This window comes from Sebastes umbrosus, chromosome 9 (genome assembly GCF_015220745.1).
Source record: "Sebastes umbrosus isolate fSebUmb1 chromosome 9, fSebUmb1.pri, whole genome shotgun sequence".
Lineage (NCBI taxonomy): Eukaryota > Metazoa > Chordata > Actinopteri > Perciformes > Sebastidae > Sebastes > Sebastes umbrosus.
Window position 1 is genome coordinate 21,917,452 of NC_051277.1, and position 19,039 is coordinate 21,936,490.

At 40.2% G+C, this 19,039-nt stretch overlaps 3 protein-coding genes across 7 annotated transcripts in view; all 3 read left to right on the forward strand.

Moving 5' to 3' along the window:
* LOC119494922 overlaps positions 1-19,039 on the forward strand; it is a 27,652-nt gene continuing 8,613 nt past the window's right edge. The window contains exons 1-9 of the mRNA XM_037781152.1: positions 1-621; positions 1,692-1,830; positions 2,704-3,856; positions 4,066-4,199; positions 4,347-4,510; positions 5,859-6,013; positions 6,251-6,336; positions 6,465-6,801; positions 13,484-13,486. Coding sequence (XP_037637080.1) covers positions 487-621; positions 1,692-1,830; positions 2,704-3,856; positions 4,066-4,199; positions 4,347-4,510; positions 5,859-6,013; positions 6,251-6,336; positions 6,465-6,547 — 2,049 coding nt within the window. The 5' untranslated portion in view covers positions 1-486 and the 3' untranslated portion in view covers positions 6,548-6,801; positions 13,484-13,486. The remainder of the gene's footprint in view (positions 622-1,691; positions 1,831-2,703; positions 3,857-4,065; positions 4,200-4,346; positions 4,511-5,858; positions 6,014-6,250; positions 6,337-6,464; positions 6,802-13,483; positions 13,487-19,039) is intronic.
* Positions 8,693-12,158, forward strand: gjb1b (gap junction protein beta 1b). Of its 4 annotated transcripts, none has more exons than XM_037780096.1 (3): positions 8,695-8,847; positions 9,381-9,461; positions 9,736-12,158. In XM_037780096.1, the coding sequence occupies exon 3, from the start codon at positions 9,750-9,752 to the stop codon at positions 10,575-10,577; it is 828 nt and encodes a 275-aa protein (XP_037636024.1). In that variant the 5' UTR covers positions 8,695-8,847; positions 9,381-9,461; positions 9,736-9,749; the 3' UTR covers positions 10,578-12,158. The 4 variants fall into 4 exon arrangements, with proteins under 4 accessions (XP_037636026.1, XP_037636024.1, XP_037636025.1 ...); XM_037780097.1 differs by having other exon boundaries at positions 9,393-9,461; XM_037780098.1 differs by lacking the exon at positions 9,381-9,461 and having other exon boundaries at positions 8,693-8,847.
* On the forward strand, positions 13,434-17,098 carry LOC119494311 (gap junction alpha-3 protein-like). 2 transcript variants are annotated; one of them, XM_037780093.1, is made up of 2 exons: positions 13,434-13,759; positions 14,593-17,098. In XM_037780093.1, the coding sequence occupies exon 2, from the start codon at positions 14,617-14,619 to the stop codon at positions 15,694-15,696; it is 1,080 nt and encodes a 359-aa protein (XP_037636021.1). In that variant the 5' UTR covers positions 13,434-13,759; positions 14,593-14,616; the 3' UTR covers positions 15,697-17,098. The 2 variants fall into 2 exon arrangements, with proteins under 2 accessions (XP_037636021.1, XP_037636022.1); XM_037780094.1 differs by lacking the exon at positions 13,434-13,759 and adding an exon at positions 14,083-14,464.

The following is a 19,039-nucleotide window of genomic DNA, read 5'->3' on the forward strand; positions in this document are numbered from 1 at the left end:
TAAAATCACTACTTTATAATATTCTCACTTTATTCTCATAATACTACGACTTTTTTTCTCGTAAACTAGTGACTTTATTCTTGAAATCTCAGATTTCAAAACCCAATGAAGAAGCAGATGAGTTGAAGAAAGAGCAGGACAACCACTAATATCAAAGTTATACCACAACCGCTGCGTCACATTCGATAACCAAGGTAACCGTTACTATAGCTGCGATCACTGAGCAACACGGCGGACAGCAGCTCCTCGCTGTCTGTCGGTGGCTGAAGAAAGAGCAGGACACGGTTCACCGACAAATCATCCACCAGGACAACAAGAAGATGAACCAGGACCTTAACGCTGCGAACAAAGAGTGCCGTCAAAACTGGTAATAGTGAACAACTTCATTGACATTTTGTAACCTAGCTAGTTAGCTAACATTAGCCACCGGAAGTGCAGTGAGCGCGCTCAGAGCCCGCCGGCGCCAGTCCGTCCCTCCAGTCCGTCATGACTCCTCAGCAGCAGCAGGCTGTCCACCACTCCTCCATCATCACCCAGAGAGTACAGCTAACCTTCAAACTCTTCCTGCTGGAGAATGCCCGAAACACACTTGAACAGGAACTTCTCAAACTCACCAACAAGGTAATAAAAACAACACCAGTTTCACTTCTTTACATTGTATCAGGTTATCACTATCTGTATTAATGAATGTAGCTAACGTTAGCTAGCTCACAGGCCACATGGTCAAACCTTGCTAATGTTATAAGCCCAATCAGATGCATTATAATATGGCTAGGTTTTTTTAAACAATATTTTTATTGAATTTTTACATATAGACATATAAACATATATACACGTACAGACAGACTAACAATATTAATAATTAAATTATACAATTAAATGTTTAGTCAGAATTCCAAAGAAAGAGAGACATGACATTTCATGTATTTCACTTATCTAACAAAGAAAACAAAGAAAATAAAAGATAAGACAAAATAAATAAATACCTCAAAGAAGAAGAACAAAACAAAACAAAACAATTTCAACAACAGCACTCAACAACACACAGCAGTTTCAATTTGACTGTGCTTCCTTGAAGTCCAAGAAACTCCCAACAAAGGTTTCCAAACATTTTCAAATTCTGCTGCTTGTCCTCTGGTTATGTATGTAAATCTCTCCAGTACAACACAAGATGCCATCTCCCTAAACCCACACATGTATCGAAGGTAAATCCATTTTTCTCCAAGACAAAGCTATCATTCTCCTGGCCTGCAGGAGTCCAAAGTCAATTAAAATTAACTGTTTTGAGCTAACGATAAAGTTATCTGGATATATACCTAGTATACATATCTTTGCTTGGTGAGGCACCTCCAACAATCTAGCCAATAATTTGGCTAGTTGGCTGAGATTGCAAAAGTGTAATGAAACAAAGCACTGTGGAAAATAGCATGTAATTGTTGCCAGAGCTACAATCAAAGCATATTTTTCAGTATTGATTAATACTTTTCCAATTAATTGATTAGCTTTATCTGTAGTCTATAATATGTCAGAAAGTAGGGAGTCATCACAGTTTCTTAGAGCCCAAGATTTCTGGTAAATTATTGAATTGTTAATTGATTAAGTTTTCTGTCTATCCAACTAATAAGCACAGCACTAATTGTTATTTTTAAATAAACCTGCTCACTTCAGCTTGTCTCATTTTTTCCCCTCAGGCCTATGGAGAGGTTCAAGGTTTCTTGAATTCATCCTTTCCCACTAACATTGGTGTCTTCAGTGATGTTGCTGAGGCTTTGGATACAACATGTCAAGCCATCGACAAGCTCTCAGCTTCATTAAAAGACCTCACAGTTGGTAAGTCAAGACTGAATCCTACAATTATAGCTGCTAATGTGACATTTAATCAGGCAACTCCCATTGAGATCTAATTTTCGAGAGAGACCTGAGTACATAATTGTATCAATAACACATACAACAATTTAAAATATACAATATCAATTGTGATAATTACAGTAATATAATATATATATATATATATATATATATATATAAAGTAATATAATCCAATAATAAGTAAATTAAAACAAGTTATAAACAGTCACAGCTCAAATCAATCAGGATTTTGACTAGATTTCTTCATTGAGCCATGGGGAACCAGAGTATCAAGCTTTTAACTACACTGCAATTCATGAGAAATGTACGGTGCAAAGAATCTAAAAGAAGTCTTTCCCAGATCAGAGTTAATTCTTGGATCCTGCAACATTAGCCAGTCCTGTGTTATGTGTTACTCTCCAGCCAATAAGTGATGTCAGATATAAGAGCATTTTTTTGGAGAAACACTTAATAAATAAATAAAAAGAAAGGCTTGTCTCCTCTAATGGAAAGAGAAGGCCAACTTGCTTTTAAATAAAGAATACAGTGATGAGTGCCATAGATGTCTACAGTTATAAATCGTATGGTTGACAGAATTTAGGGGTGTAAGAGTGGATGTTGATGTCTGTAAATCAATTTTATAATTTTATTATTACATTGATATGTGTCTTAAAAGTGAATTAATCATCAATCCAGATGATATCCATGTGTAAGACAAATGTACCACATTTCTTGATATAATATAAATGCATTATCTACCACAAGCATTACTCAATTATTCAATGTGGGATTTAGGAAAAGATTTTTAGTGCACCTTCATTTAACTCTCTCTTTATGCTTTTCTCATCTTTACAGAGCCACAAGTTTGTGTCCAGCTGATTGTCAAAAATGGAAGAAGAACAAATCAACTCCAGCCACTCAGACACAAAGGGATCCTAATGTCCGATGTTGTCAAGTTCGGGCCCATGTTGCAGAGCTCGCTCATGGCGAGCTCCATAGCCAAAGCAGTCCAGGTGCTTGGGGCCACGCTGTCCCACCAGCAGTTGAAACATTTCCTCATCTCCCAGCCTGCAGCGGTCCAGCAGGATGACGTGTTATGCAGCATCTCGTCCAGCTACAACAGGGCTGTTACGGCTACGAGCCCATCCTCTCACTTAAAAGCTGAAGAAACAGAACATGCTGTTGTTTTTGACGAGCAACGCCCATCAGATGCTGTGATTCTTCCACCTGCGACTATTGAGAGACCCGAGATTAACCCAGAGAGGCCACCACTACTACTACCTCCCATACAAGCTATACTCCCAGAGATCAGTAACCCTAAACCAATGAAAATAACCCCACTAATGAGCTGGGGATGGGAGGATGATGTCCAGGTGCAACACCAAAAACAAACATCCTCTCAGCTGCTTCACTTCCTCAGAGCAAAAGCTAAAAACATGGGTGCACTGGAGGTCACTGTCATGGAGTTGAGTAAAATTATGCACACTTCAAGTTTGCCACAGTGGCCTACCATCAAGACACAAAGCTACCAACTCCGACACGTTGCGACGGATGATCTGATCAATGCGCTAGCTCCGAAAACGTTATGTGCAGACATTGAAAACCAAGCCCCAGTCTTCAGAGTGAAAAGAGTGGAATCAAGCGGCTCTCTGACCTACACTTGTGTGATTGCAACAAAGACTGAATTGTGGGATATTGGAGACATCTTCACAGAGGTGGGACATGGAGACTCTGAAGCTAGCCCCTTGGAAAATGAAGACTGCCAAAATCTCACGGCTCAGGTGGAAAACTCCCATCTAAACGTCCAAGCTCTCCAGTACACAGAACCTGAACAAGTGAGCCATTTTGTGGATGCAAAAACGCCAGCGATCAACGGCGTTACCATTCCTAAGTTCCAAAACCGGAGGTTTGAAGAGACTGAAGTTGTGGTGTCTCATATTATCAGCCCAGGAAACTTCTACATCCAACACGCAAACTCCATCACGAAGCTGCAGGCCCTCGTCACAGAGTAAGTCGTTCAGCATGGATCCTAATCTCTTGTCTGCTTTTTCTCAACTTTTCTTAACCCTCACTGATTCCCTGATCACATTAACAGAACCTATACAGCCACTTATCCTTTTTTTTTTTGTTCATTACTGCTTTCTTTGTAGATTTTTTTTTTTTCTTTTTTAATAATCCACCATGTTTCTGGTTGTCATTATTTTTTCTCATTTGCAGCAGCTGGAACGCCAGTAGTTCATATGCCGAGCAGAACTGCATTCCAGACATTGGAACCAAAGTAATGGGTTGGTTCCCTAAGCAAGAACAATGGTGCAGGGCTCAGGTGACGAAGATATGTGGAGTAAGTGGAGGTGGGTCCAGTTTTGTGTATTGGAATGGTTTTTGCAAATGCATACCTCTAGATGGTAGCAGTGTCACTTTGCTCGCCTGTTGCCACTTTGGAATTTCTTTCTGGATTGTTTAGCTTAACCTTGCCATGCTCCCTGTCTTGATGTCAGATAATAATGCCACCGATGGTGCTGGGAGCGAGACCTCCATCAAGGTGGAGGTGAAGAAGCTGGACCACGGCGACACAGCCTGCCTGTCACTGTTGAACATCAAAGAGCTGACCCCAGAAATGGCCGTCCTGCCACTCCAGGCTGTACAGGTCGCACTGGCAAATGTGAGTGATTCCCTACTAATAATGTTTGGCTACATCATTTTTCACATGTATCTATAGAGTTCCACCAGGGTTGGGAGGGTTACTTAAAATATGTATTCCGATCCGATTACTAATTACCTGTTAAAAAATGTAGAGTAACCTATTCCTAGTATCACAGTATTAAAGTAATGTAACATTGTGTTACTTTTCATCACTATACGGTGCAAGTTCTGCCTTCCAGCTGTGAAAATGCTGTCATCATCCAAGGACTCAAGTCATTTGACACATTAGTGTTGCCAAATTTTAACTTGCAGCAGTACCCATATAAATTAGATTCAATTAACCTCCATGCAATCTTCCCGGTTTGTCCTGTATTATGTTTGCTGGACCAGAAATTTTAAGAGTTTCTCTTAATTCTAAAAAAGCAGGATCTTGATGAACTGGAAAGTGTGCAAACCATCCGCTATTTTCCAAGCTACTGTAGCTGTCATATTGCGCAGAGACGGACCTTCCTTTCTGCCACTTTGGATTTCGGATTTAATAAAAAAAAGAAATATCAAAACGTAGGCTACACGGGCCAGAGTTCTGTTAATCTGTACTCGATTGCTCTTCCTCGACGACCGGATGTGTCTCAGTAAACTGAGTTTGAACTGTGAGAACTGAATGGGGAAGTATAGAGAGTAAAATTTTCAGTGAGGATCAAATACAGTTTCAGATCAACTGAATTCAGTTTCATAATGATCAGTTTCAAGTTTGTTGGAATTCACTTCACAACTAATAATTCAATTTCAAATTATGCTATTCAGATTCAGTTTTTCAACGCAATTTTTCAAGTTAAACAATACAAATTCAAATATGTGATTCAAATAATTTTTTTTAATGCAATTATTAAAGTTGAGCAATTCAAATTCAAATATAAATGATTCAGTTTCTAGTGACACATATTTCTGCCCATTTATATGTCGTTCTTTAAAAAAATATTTTAAAATTGTAAACCTGCAAATAATCCCCATTTTTACTAAACGTATCGGTACTCTGATAATGATACTGAATACAGGTATTTTTTTTGGTATCCTAATTACGTAACGCCGTTCCATGTAATCCGTCACTCCCCATGCCCGAGTACCACACAGAAAGATCTCACTGATGAACACGTTAAGATCTTCAGCGACGGGCGTACCGATTAGCCCTCTCAGGATTTGCATACATGGAAATGGTTAATAACTGTGCTCTGCTGTGAGAGTGTAGACTCAGTTACAGTACTGGCATTTGTCCACATGATTAGTCACAGCCTTATCTATTGGGAAGAGATAAAGGAAATGAATTATCTCAGTTCATGGTATTTTTTGTTTGTTTCCTCCCCCCCGAGGTGACGCCTGTAAATGGGAGTGATTGGTCTGAGGAGGCAGTGGGCTGGTTCAAAGCAATGGTGCACAACAGAACGCTCTTTGCCAGACTTTACCCACAGGGGCCCAAAGTTACTGTCGAGCTATTCTTGGAAAAAGGAAAGCTTGGAGCTATGAGGTACTTAAGTATGAAACAGTCGGTTAATTGTAAATTTGGAATTAACACCAAGTGTGCCCCTTTGTTTGATTTTACCTGCTATCATTGTACAAAGGATATATCTCGTTGCATTAAGAAGTAGAACAGTGACTGAATATATATGCTAATATTGACCTTATAATGTGTTTATACTGTACGGTTTCAAGGCCAACAACTGCACAATGTCTCAACTGTACAATGGTATTATCTTCATCTCAGGAGGGGTGCATCGCTCTCTTTGAGACTGGCCCAGAACGGACACGCAAAACATAGCAAACTGAAAAACGTCGGCCTCATGAAAACAAGTAAGTCGAGCTACAGTTTGGATATTGTTTACCCAAAAATGGTGCATCTACAGTAGGTGGCAGTATAGCCTGTGTATGCCCAGAGCAGCACTCATTTTCACTCCGAATCTTGTGTTTTTGCTTTTTAGGCACAGTTCAACTTAAAATGAGGAAACAGCACTCGGAGTGGGAGAAATACCTCATCTCGTGCTATACTCGAAGTAGGAAGTAATTCAGAAAGCAGAGAATGTGTTGTTTTGTGGGTGTCATTTTGTCTGGCTTGTCTGACAGCCAACCAATGTCAAATGTGAAATAGAAATGGCAGCCCCTGACACGAAGCACAAATGTTAACACTGAGACATTTAATGATTCTTTATATATATATGTATATATCTATATATATATATAGATATATACGTTTTTGTTTATTTTTTGTGGGCGGGGGCATTTTATGCCTTTTTATTTGATAGTAATAGTGGAGAGAGAGTAGGGGATTGACATGTAGCCGGGAATTGAACCGGGCATTTAATTATTCTTAAATGAGAGCTAAATCATCCAGTTTCGGTTGACCATCTGTATATAAGTGAACATACAGTGGACTTTCAGCTCACACATTGACAAACTGCTGTGACTGGCTATTTGCAGTACAAGGATAAATCAAGGATATTTATATAAAATGTAATATAAATGAACATTTTGCATTTAAACTGAAGGAATTGACTGTTTTACTACACATTAAGTAGCTTGCATCAGCTTTCTGGTGTATTTTTATGTCTTACATTGCAGTTGATAAAGTCAAAACTATGTCTAGTGAATGTGAGTGTAAAGATAATGTTCACTATAGCATCATTGGAACTCAAGAAATTTCTGTTTTGGCTCTTTTTTTTTACATTCATTTCTCTGTTTGAGAGTCTAACACATTTTGTTCATCTTTTTTTTATTTTTATTTTTTACATTTTTGATGTATGTATGATGTATGGGGACATGAATACCTTATTGCATGTTGCATTGGTGCATGTTGCTTTATGTAGAACATTTCCCCCATGTACTTTATACTTTAGCATTTCCTTAAAAATGAGGAAGTGTGTCTCAACTCCTGGTTATTATTGCTGCCACTAGACGGTGCCAGTTCAGTTAGATTACCTGCCCTCTTTAAGTGATACTTGATTTGTCTGTGTGCCACATACAGTAGATCAATGTTATTTAATTTTTTATGTATCACTTTCCTTTCATGATAATCATTATTAGAGCCATGTTGCCTTAGTTAATATTGCGTTCTTGTACAATGGCACATCTATCATTTTGAATGTTCAGTGTACGTGTATACCTTTTGCTTTCATAATAAAACTGTTAACTACGACTGTATGCTCCATGTCTCTGTATTGTAGACTGTATTCTTCTCTCGAGGGAATATAAATGAGGTTTAGTTCATTCAAAGAATTACCAGGCCACCCGAACCCTCCCACTACATTTGTCATAAATGACGCAGAAGAGCTCATGGCACAGTAAACTGCTGTAGGTCATCTGATAGTACATGACAAATGACCACATTGTGTTTTCACTTGCATTCAGTTTGTTGCTACTGTAAATTATTGTTTCTACTGTTATAGGGAGGAGTTTGACCAGAACAAAATGTGCATTCTCAGCTGACAATGGTGAAAGGAATTATATCTATAATCCATATATTTCACATGCTTAAAGATAGATAACTATGATGTAAACTTTAATCCAAATGACTGGATATTTGGCCCAATTTGCGTATAATATGATAAAATATGGCATGTGCCCACAAAAGGATATTATCAAAACAATAGATGCAAATTTAATACAAAACTAATTATTGGTTAAAAGTAGTTTAGGCCAAGATAATTGTTTACCCTGCACAAACATCAGTAAGAACAACACCTGGCAAAAAACTAAGTTAAATTAATTTCTTGTTCATAAATACAATATATTTGCTTAATTTACAGTATTGTAGCTTTTACATTGGTTACATGGTTATGTTGCAAAAATTGGCTTGAACAAATGTGAGGACTGGTTCAATTACATTGTGTATAAATGATCTTTTATTTAAGTCTGGCTTTCATTTTCTCCTACATTAGTGTTTTGCACATGTATTTTCTGGATGAATCTGCAAACCTGTTGGTGTCTCTGTGCTCGCAGTGACGGTGCCTCAGGTCAAAAAGTTCCTTCACTTCCCTGCCCTGCCAAGCACAATAAATAATGTGGCAGGCTGAGGCCTTTTGTGTCCACACAGATTCCTTCTTTTGCCCGGGGTAGGCGGAAGTCGAGGCGTTTGATCCGAATTCTAAAGAGTCTTGTTGCAGCCCAATAAAGGCTGCCATTGTATGTAAATAGTTTATATAAGAGCATATGACTGCTACGGTGCAGGGCACTGGCTAGTGGCGGAGGAATGATTAGCATTTTCCGAACGCAGGGTGTTCTCAATCCAGCCCTCTGGCTTGCTAAAAAACACAATATTTTATTCTTTTAGTCTTTTGTACACATTTTTGTGTACCACCACAGCTGAAGGTAAAATGTTCTGTTATTTAATTGTGTTTTATACTAACATTTCAGTGTGAAGTGAGTTATGTGAGTGATTGCTGACATGCCCCATTGCCTCGACTCGACAAATACCATGTTGTTTGAATTATTATTACCCATTATGGTAATATTATTTGAATGAATCTGCTTTCAAAGTGTGATCATTTCAAGTTTTTATTAGGTAAATCTGGAAAAGTCTGTAGCCTTTCTTCCAAACAATAGAGTTCTCTCAGTTGTCTTAAAAAAAAAAAAATCTCATAATGAGATGGATGTCTTGCTTGTTCCTTGGAGAAATATGCTGGCAGTCTGTCAGTCTGTCTGTTTGCAACTGGGCTGTAGGTCAGTTTGGGAGTACAGTATAAATACAGGGTGAGCGAATCACGTGGCTCTGCGAATGTTTCGCAATTGGCTTCGTCCTGTTGCGTCTTGTGACGGCGCGCGGCGGTAGGCCATCACGCCCTGCCTTTATACGGACAACTTGCTACTTGGCAATTCTTTTCTGTTGTTCCTCACTCTGCCAGCTTGATGCTCAGGCCTCACCTCAAGATGGTCATCTTTGGACCCGGCGCTGCTTACGCCGCTTGCACCGCTGGCTGAGCCTGGTAAACCTCTAAAAACTACTGTTACAAGTTGTTGTGGTCGTCAATAATAACTAAATTATTTAAATTCATTGCTACAAATGTGAGTTTTGTTCAATATAAGAGGCTAAATGGTGCATGTTTTTTAAGAAATTGGTTTATTTTAGACATTTTGATAATACTCCCTTACTTTATGTTGTTATACATTTATGATTTTGGTTATAACCTTAAGCTAGAGATATAGCTTAGCTTTCATCCATGTAACCTGGACTAAAAAAATGTAATTATTTTTTTTTAGACCTGGAGTCGAAAATGAACTGGGGGACCTTTTATGCCGTGATCAGCGGCGTAAACAGACACTCTACCGGCATCGGACGCGTTTGGCTCTCCGTCATTTTCATCTTCCGTATCCTGGTCCTGGTGGTTGCTGCTGAGAGCGTTTGGGGCGACGAGAAGTCGGGCTTCGTCTGCAACACCCAGCAGCCCGGCTGCAACAGCGTCTGTTACGACCAGTTCTTCCCCATCTCGCACATCCGCCTGTGGGCGCTCCAACTCATCCTGGTCTCCACCCCCGCCCTGCTGGTGGCCATGCATGTGGCCCACCGACGCCACATCGACAAGAAGATCCTGAAGAGGACAGGCCGCGGCAGCCCCAAGGAGCTGGAGCACATCAAGAACCAGAAGTTCCAGATCACCGGAGCTCTGTGGTGGACATACATGATCAGTATCATCTTCAGAATCGTCTTGGAGGTGGCTTTTCTCTACATCTTCTACTTGATCTATCCCGGCTTTAAGATGGTGCGTTTGGTGAAATGTGACTCGTACCCATGCCCCAACACGGTGGACTGTTTTGTCTCCAGGCCGACAGAAAAGACCATATTCACTGTGTTCATGCTGGCGGTGTCCGGGGTGTGTGTGCTGCTCAACCTGGCTGAGGTGGTATACCTCTTATGCAGGGCCTGTAAACAGTGCTTACGAGGCTCTGAGGAAGAGTCCAAAGTAGATTGGATAAGTCAAAGATTGTCTTCATATAGGCAAAATGAAATCAATCAGCTGATAGCAGACCATTCTCTCAAATCTAAGTTCACTGTGACCAAAAAGAGCCCGACTGAGAAGGGTGAAAGGTGTTCTGCTTTTTGAGACTCTGCCTCTCTTTAAACTAATCAACAGTAATCACACATGTTCATAGAGCATGTTGCTCTGCATTAATGTCACACATTCTGTATATTTGATCGTCAACATACACATTTAGACCATTTATTTATGATTCAGTCAATCGCTTATTGATTCATCTGTTTTTTTTGCTGTGTTATTGACACTAGTTAGTTGTTGTTGGAACTGGTGTATTTGGATTTTTGACAGTAGTGAAGGTTAAAGGACCATACCAGTGCATATTTTAGACCATGCTGACATTGGCGTCAACTGTCATTTCAGTGGTTTTAATTTGAATACAGTATGAGAAGCAACTTGCCAGGGCGCAAATTATCTTGAGCTGAAGAAGCCATGCCTCTGTGAGCATCAAACCTTCATACATTTTGGTCAAAGTTGTGTCATTGATAATACGGTTCAAACTGGATTTGTTTGAAAATCCTGCAGGTTTGACGGGTTGGCACACTGATTAGAAACCATCAGTTGCTGCCACACAGTTGTATTTACACCCTACGATGTATGAAAATTATGCCCATCAATTAAACGTTGATTTTAAAAAGATAAAGGGAATATTTATTATTCGGCATTATTTATGTTTGGGAAATTACTCGATTCTTGGATGACAGTTTCTAACCAGCACACGAATGCACCGATCGGCCACATTTCAGCTGCTTTATCCCCGCAACAATAATGTAGCTTTGACACAAAAAAGGAAACGGGCAGCTGTCCAGAAGGCATGAAAACACTGAAAACTAAAAAAAATATATACGCATTAGGATATGCTTAGTAATACAAAAGTATGCATGATTTCTAATATTAAATATCTGATATGTCTGACTGTTGTTGAAGTGTCCTTGAGCGCGACACTGATCCCTAAGTTGCTCCCTGGGCGTTTTACAGCAGCCCACTGCTTCTAATGCTTAGGATGGGTTACAATGCAGAGGTCAAATTTCATCTATGTACCTGTATGTACATGACGAATCTAATAAAGTTAAAGTGATAATTTGTGCAAAAACACCGGTATGGTCCTTTAAAGGCGAAAAGATTATAGTAGAGATTAAAATGCTGGATAGAAAGGGAACTATTTATTTACATCAAACATGTTCATTTGTACCATATTTAATTTAATTCCATAGTCAAAGCTAGGTGATGAAAAAAGAAAAGGGCATTTATGTGAATAAATGCCGTTAAATGTCAGTAACAGCCCTTTAAGACAACAGCGGTATGCTTAGATTTTATTAGACAGTTTTAGTTATTTGACTTTGCTAATCTTTGTGCAGACAGCTATAACTATTATGTAACTTAGCGTACTGCTATGGAAACATTATAACAATTGGTGCTAGAAAACCAAAGAAAGATTTCAAATACTGTCCAGATGTGGACAACTGTCATTGGATATTGACAAAAAAAAAAATAATTCATTGGAAAACAAACATATCTTTACTACTGACCTATTAAAGAGGACCTATTATGCTAATTTTCAGGTGCATACTTGTATTTTGGGTTTCTACTAGAACATGTTTACATGCTTTAATGTTCAAAAAACGCTTTATTTTTCTCATACCGACCTTCCTGCAGCAGCTCTTTTAACCCTCTGTCTGAAAACCTACTCCTCCCCAACCCCCAGCTCTGATTGGTCAGCTGGCCAACTGTTGTGATTGCTCAGCCAAACCAAACTCTTTGGACTCTGCTCCAGCTCCTCTCTAAATAGCTTTGTTTGAGGGCGTGCCAAACTAGGCGCTAGGCAAAATGTGTTACTTGGTGACATCACCACGTTACAGAAGAAAAGGCGGGACTTCAAGCAAGGCTTTCCAGGCAGTTCAGGAGCAGTGTTTCTGTGGGGGAGAGTAACTCCCTTTGGCCTGGACTTTGGGTGTAACTTTGCAGACCTTTTACATGCACAAAAAATATATAACACACTACAAGAAAGGGGAAAAAGCATAATAGGTCCCCTTTAATAATATGTTATCTCGACATAGTGGTCAGAATGTTGCACAGAGCAAAAGTTTATTTCAATAAACTCCCAGTACTGTACATATGTCTTTGTATATCTTTGTATTCAACTGTAAATACTGCCTTCTCACTTCATTGTAGCTTCTGTTTGAGGTGGTCTTTTCTTTCTTTTTTGTGGTTTCAGAAAAATGTTTGAGGTTGACGACTTTTTAACGGAGACAGTTGCACTTGCTTTCCTTAATATTACCCTGCATAATATTATTCAGTATCTCTGACGCTGGTATTTGTTTATACAACTGTTCTATTACAAAGTTATACACATTGTGGTCTATACAAAAACCCAGATGTTGACATTTATGCTTATATGTACATATATGAATTTACACCCAGGTAAACAATCCGGATAATATATAATATGGGTTGAAACTATATGTGTACATTATGTAATATAAAGAAATAAACTGTCTGATAATTTGACGTTATTTGAAGTTATTTAGCAAACATACAACAATTGAGTGTCTTTCAAAAAGTTGTACTAAATGGGTAAAATAATGACATCTGTCATAGTAGCCTCAGTAATTATATAAACTGTGTTTTCCATTGTAATACTTACTTTAATATAGTTGGAGCTCATCTCATTACTGATGTGTTGAAACACAACTTTTTCCTTCCCGTCACTGTGATTTGTAACTTGAGGATGCAAATGGCTACTCATCTCCAAATCATGCCCCCCATGATAGGAGAGACCCTCGTGCTATATTTAGACCACTTGTGGCCAGACGGACTTAGCGGACACCATCATTGGCCAGCTGCCCTGTCACTCACTGTAACAAGCGAGTAGAGGGGCTTTAATAGTTTACATTAGAGTGTGTACCCTGTGCCAAATTTAACCACAGAGGGGAGGGGTGGGGGTGGGGGTCTGAGGCCGGACAGAGTGTGTCCAGCAGGTTACGTCTGTGTTGTGGTCAGCGGAAGACCCCGAGGCCTGGATCCTGATTCCTGCCTTAGCTGTATTTGAAGACAGGAGACAGAGTCGGTGTGTTTGTCGGTGTGGAACAGAGGTTGTGGCCAGCAGAAGTTCACTTTTCCTGTCCATTCAAGGGCATTGCTGGGGGCCCGAAGATCAGCTTTTTCACAGAGGCCTGTCAGCGAAGCAGGCGGCCTCATGGACCCCAGAAGACGTGTAGGGCTTCACCGCAGGGGATGCATAAGCTGACAAGGTGGGTTTATCCAGTAAACTTCTCTCTGATTATTTGTTAACTTAAACCTTAGTGGATTGAAGTACTTTTAGGAGTTTAAAGTTTAGACAGCTTACTTAAGGTACTATATGTTGGAGCCAAGGGCTGTTGACTGTCTTGTGTGGGCGCATCATATCTTTTGTGATGGGGGATTAAATAGTCCGAGGGGTTCAATATTGAAAGCATTGTTTTGTTAAAAATTGCAACCCAGTCTACCGTTGGCTAGATTTATTCATGGTGGCTCCCTAAACATCACTTCACCTGCCACATTTCACCAGTTATCAGAATTCATTCTTCCTCACAGCAGCATACCCTGACTGTGCTGTACTGCTTCTGTACAGTATCATCCATCAGAAGTAGAATGTATTTATAACATAATGTGTTACGGGAGCTGACAGTACCGACATTACTCAACTATTTCTAATTCGCACTTCCACCACATCTGTCCGGTGTTTGATTTCACCTCGTGCGTGGATCGTGTTGCTGGCCGGGAGCTGCAGAATCATGACTGGAAGGTGCCTTCCCCCCTGTCCGCACTTGCCAAATATATACCCTCCTAAAGTAAATATAATCCTGTCTGCGTCCACGTGGAGAAGGCCACTACCTGCTCAGCAGCAGAGCCCCCCCGGTTGTACACTCAGTTAGCAGCTTGGCTCCCTAGGGACTCATTTGGTCTGCTGAAACTGGGTAAGACGTTTTAGAGGACTTGTACTCATCAGGAACACTGAAGCTTACTCTAACCACTGGATTAATATTATTACAGGAGTTACAAATCAAATTGATAATCTATTTTTGACTGTTTTTGTAACCTCCAGTCCCAGATCTGAGCTCACGCAGCCATGGGGGACTGGAACCTGCTGGGAAAGCTCCTAGAAAAAGCCCAGGAGCACTCCACTGTAGTGGGGAAGGTGTGGCTCACCGTCCTGTTCATTTTCCGCATCCTGATCCTGAGCGCCGCGACAGAGAAGGTATGGAGCGACGAGCTGTCGGGCTTCACCTGCGACACCAAGCAGCCCGGTTGTGAGAACGTGTGCTACGACATCACTTTCCCCATCTCCCACGTCCGCTTTTGGGTGCTTCAGATCATCTTTGTGTCCACGCCTACGTTGATCTACCTGGGACACATCCTCCACCTGGTGCGGATGGAGGACAAGCATAAAGAGAAGGCGAAGCAGAGGGAACTTGCAAACCATCCGGAAAAGGAGGTCTTTATTGTGAATAGTAAAAGGAAGGCTCTGGAGAGGGACGAAAGGGGACGAGTGCACCTACACGGGGAGCTCTTGCGAACATACGTCTTTAATGTTGTCTTTAAAACCCTGTTCGAGGTGGGCTTCATCGTGGCTCAATACCTCTTGTACGGCTTTGAGCTGAAGCCCATGTACAAATGTGACAGACCGCCATGTCCCAATGTGGTAAACTGCTACATATCCCGTCCCACAGAGAAAACTATCTTCATCATCTTCATGCTGGGAGTTGCCAGCGTGTCTCTGCTCCTCAACCTCATAGAGATCTACCACTTGGGCTTCACCAAGTGTCGCCAGGGCATCACCTTCAGGAGAGGTGTTCAGACCCCTGTGAATCTCCCCGAGGAGCCCAACGAGGCCACGGTGCCGTACGCGCCGAGTTATGGCGACTATTTCCACCAAGTCCAGCCAGCCTACCCGCCCGTGCCCAGCTACGACCTCTCCCCTCTGTCGGAGGGCACGGACTCGTCCTTTCACCCCTACCACAGCAAGGCGGCTTACAAACAGAATAAGGACAACTTAGAAGTGGAAAGGAGCAGCAGCAATCCAGAGGAATGTGACCTGAAAGGAAAGAAGGGAGCAGGATCAGCCCCTGGGTCACCTACGCAGTCCAGGCCCGGTCGCAGCGCCAAACACAGCAACAACAAGACTAGAATAGACGATCTGCAGATATGAGGAGGTTTATGTTTCTCTGAGGGCGTCTTAAATTGCTGCGAGGGGATCGTATGTTGTTTGGAAGCATTCATACACACTGAACTGACTCCCCTCTTTAAGATGGCGCAGGTTTGACTCATTCCAACTCGGAAGGGAGTGGCATTCATACTGTACGGCACACGGAGAAGCTGCAGCTGCACAGTAATGTGTACAGACGGATGTGGGTCAATTATTACATTTCTAATGAATTTAGACTTCTACAAGGAAGCTCTGCTCCACTGAGAAATGTCCCATAGCTGGCTTTTCTTTTGAAAAACTTAATTGGATTTCACATTAGACTGTAGCATTAATGGTATACAATACACCATTTGTGACAACGCCATATTTTTCGTATCCACTATTCACTATTGTCACTGAGAATCAAACTAAAAGCAACATCTGCTCAGGTTTTACATGAATGTGAATGAACCTGCACCTCTGTATATAAAGTTGCTCAATCTTTGGGAACAGAATCCAGGGCAGAAACTTGTTCAGCGCTGGCCTGACCTCATTTGAGGAAATCAGATAGGGCGAATAGTTAAATTTAACTTCCTTTAACTGTTTTGAGGTCACCATTTAGCATAGTTCACTTGCTTAGACTTGAAGTGAAGAGTTGTGCAATACATGACAACACATTGGACCCTGGAAACGCTGTACCTAATTCCAGGACGCGCCTCAAAAGAAATTGCACTGGTCTCAGGAGTTCCCTAATTTGTACTGCCTCTTTTTATTATGACAGCCAGCAAGTACATAATTATAAGCACATTGTTTTGTTTATCTGTGTTTGTGCCGTTTGTGTTCTGTAAAGCACTTGGTGACAACCATATTTGTAAAACTGCTTGTAATAAATCTGTCTTAAATTTGCAAAGTTAGCAGTTTGTTTATAATTTGTATGTCTTTATCAGGAAAAATGGGATCATTTCCCTGGAACACATGTTGCAACTGTTACTTTGTATTTCTGAAACAACTAAATCAAGATCAGCTCAGGAGTAGAAACGATAATATTAGTGATATTCTATACACAGTAGCTCTGCAGCTGAATCTTTTTGAAATCTCTGAAATTAGAAACTATGCCAGGTGTACTTTGAGTCATCAATATCCACCCACAAACATTTCAACCTGTTCAAAACTGACGTGCTTGAGCGGGAATAAACATGTCCAGTCTGTGCTGTCTGCATATCCCACATATGCACATCTTGCTCATCTTACGGGAAAGCACGGCATGCAGGCACCCCTGGTATGGAAACCTTGAAATTAATGACATAGCATTTTCATGACGAGGAAGCTGTCTCACGCCTTCTGACTTGTACATTCATCATTTTCTACCAATGCTTAATGTGTCAAGGGAAGAACAAATAGAATTTTTTTTTTTACTAAACTTGTATTAAAAACGAAAGAATACAGTTTCTGAAAAAAAAAAAAAAAAGACTCTTTCAGCTGTAGTTTAATGATGTGTTGAGATATGATTGAGTGTCGTCTGGGCATACTATTCACTTTAGTGTGTTGTGGTGCCAGAAAAAATGTGTTTCAGATCTCCCAGACAAAACAGCCAGGAGTGTTATTTGTAATGTACGGCTCCATAAATCAGAAAGTATACCAGAATAGTCTCAGATTCTAAAAATCTACTTTTACAAATGAGAATAAAACACGAGGGTTACCCAAAGATATTTTCGAACGTTCATCATCTTAACATGTAATAAAGTGATCATCTTTGAGGAAAGGGTACATATATGTGTTTATGAAATGTTGACAGATGAATAGATATGAGTTATGAGTATAGATGGATAGCCAGCACTTTGAAATGAAATCCTTTTAGTGTAAGGCCAGCATTTCAAATTGTAGTTGCATCAGAGCATTGTAATCTAAAGGTTTCTAGTTTGGCTGAATGACGTAATAAAAGTCTGTGATTTGTTAACATTAGATGACATGTAGTAGTTTTTTTGTATAAAACTGCCATGACTCTGATCAATGGTGGCTTTTGTATTTTGTAGCTCTGCAAGTGAAATTAATAGCAGCATGATCACCTCTGACACTCTTGACTATACAAGAATGGTGATCTCAGTGCAGTTTATCTGAGGGATTGTACAAAAATTACTTGTGTGGGAAGAGGGGCTGAACATTTAAAAGAGGCAAGGCTCTCATCAGTGGTATCAACATTTTCTTTGTATCTTAACCCTTGACTTAGAGAAAGATTGCAACACTCTCTCCACATAGTACAATAAAGTAATATAACACTATTGAACAGGTAAAATTAGTTACATTAATATATCAATTTAAAGGGCCAGTGTATAGGATTTAAGGGGATCATGGTTTTCTGTATCATGGTGGACTTAGCAAGGTAGCTAGCTATTAGCAAGTCTCTAAATGAGTAAAATTTAACAACTTAATGGTCTGGTGGCTAATAGTTTAGCCCTCTGCTAACTGCAGCCATTGGCTCACGACTGTGGTTAGCAGAAAGCTAAATATTAGCATAATTCACTCTCAATCTCTGAAACATTTTTCCGATGTAGTTCGCTAGAGCCTCGAATCACAGTTTGTTATCTCAAATGTAGCTCGATTCTGGCACCCAACAACTCCGCAAGAGGACATTTTTGATGTGTAACTTTAACCCACTGCTCGTGTTTGCCTCCAGTCTTTTTTTTTGTTTTGCCTCCAGCTAACGCTGTGATGTAGGCCTAATCATGATGTCGACACAAAAAAGGTCTATTTTCAGAAATGGAATATAATATTCATAACTATGTTTTCATTAGTGTATAATCGCCTGAAACTATTGCCGAATTGTCGTGTTTTTGTTAGCTTAGAATGAGCCCTTCATATCTACATAGGGAGCGGGTCCTCTTTACGGAGTCCGCTATGTTTCTCTGCTACGTTTCTACAGTAGCCCGGAACGGACGAACCAAACACTGGCTCTATTGAGAGCCTTTCATGTTTTTAAGTTACCTAAAGGCCAACGTAGTTCTTTGACACGCTTGGGAAGGGAGGGGTGAGCGGTGGGGTATTCAGTTGGTTGCAATCTGCAACCTTACCACTTGATGTCACCAAATCCTACACACTGCTCCTTTAAGATACCTAATTTAAACCATAATATCTGAAATAAGTTTCACATAGCCACCAAATCATACATAGAAGTGGAATTAGCAATTAACAAAATTATGTGAAAAATAACAAAATGATGCATCCTTTTTACGGACTATTCCAGCCATTATTTACTGAATATACTGTATATTGAATGAACTGCTGTCACTGGCACTTTATATGGTACATTTACATTTTTGGACACATTTTATTTCAAAGAAGTTCTGCTTTTTGTCAAGATGCAGAATAA

Bases quoted from the DNA above. Each gene is read 5' to 3' on its own strand.
- gjb1b (XM_037780098.1), top strand. From the start codon at position 9,750: ATGAACTGGGGGACCTTTTATGCCGTGATCAGCGGCGTAAACAGACAC.
- LOC119494311 (XM_037780093.1), top strand. From the start codon at position 14,617: ATGGGGGACTGGAACCTGCTGGGAAAGCTCCTAGAAAAAGCCCAGGAG.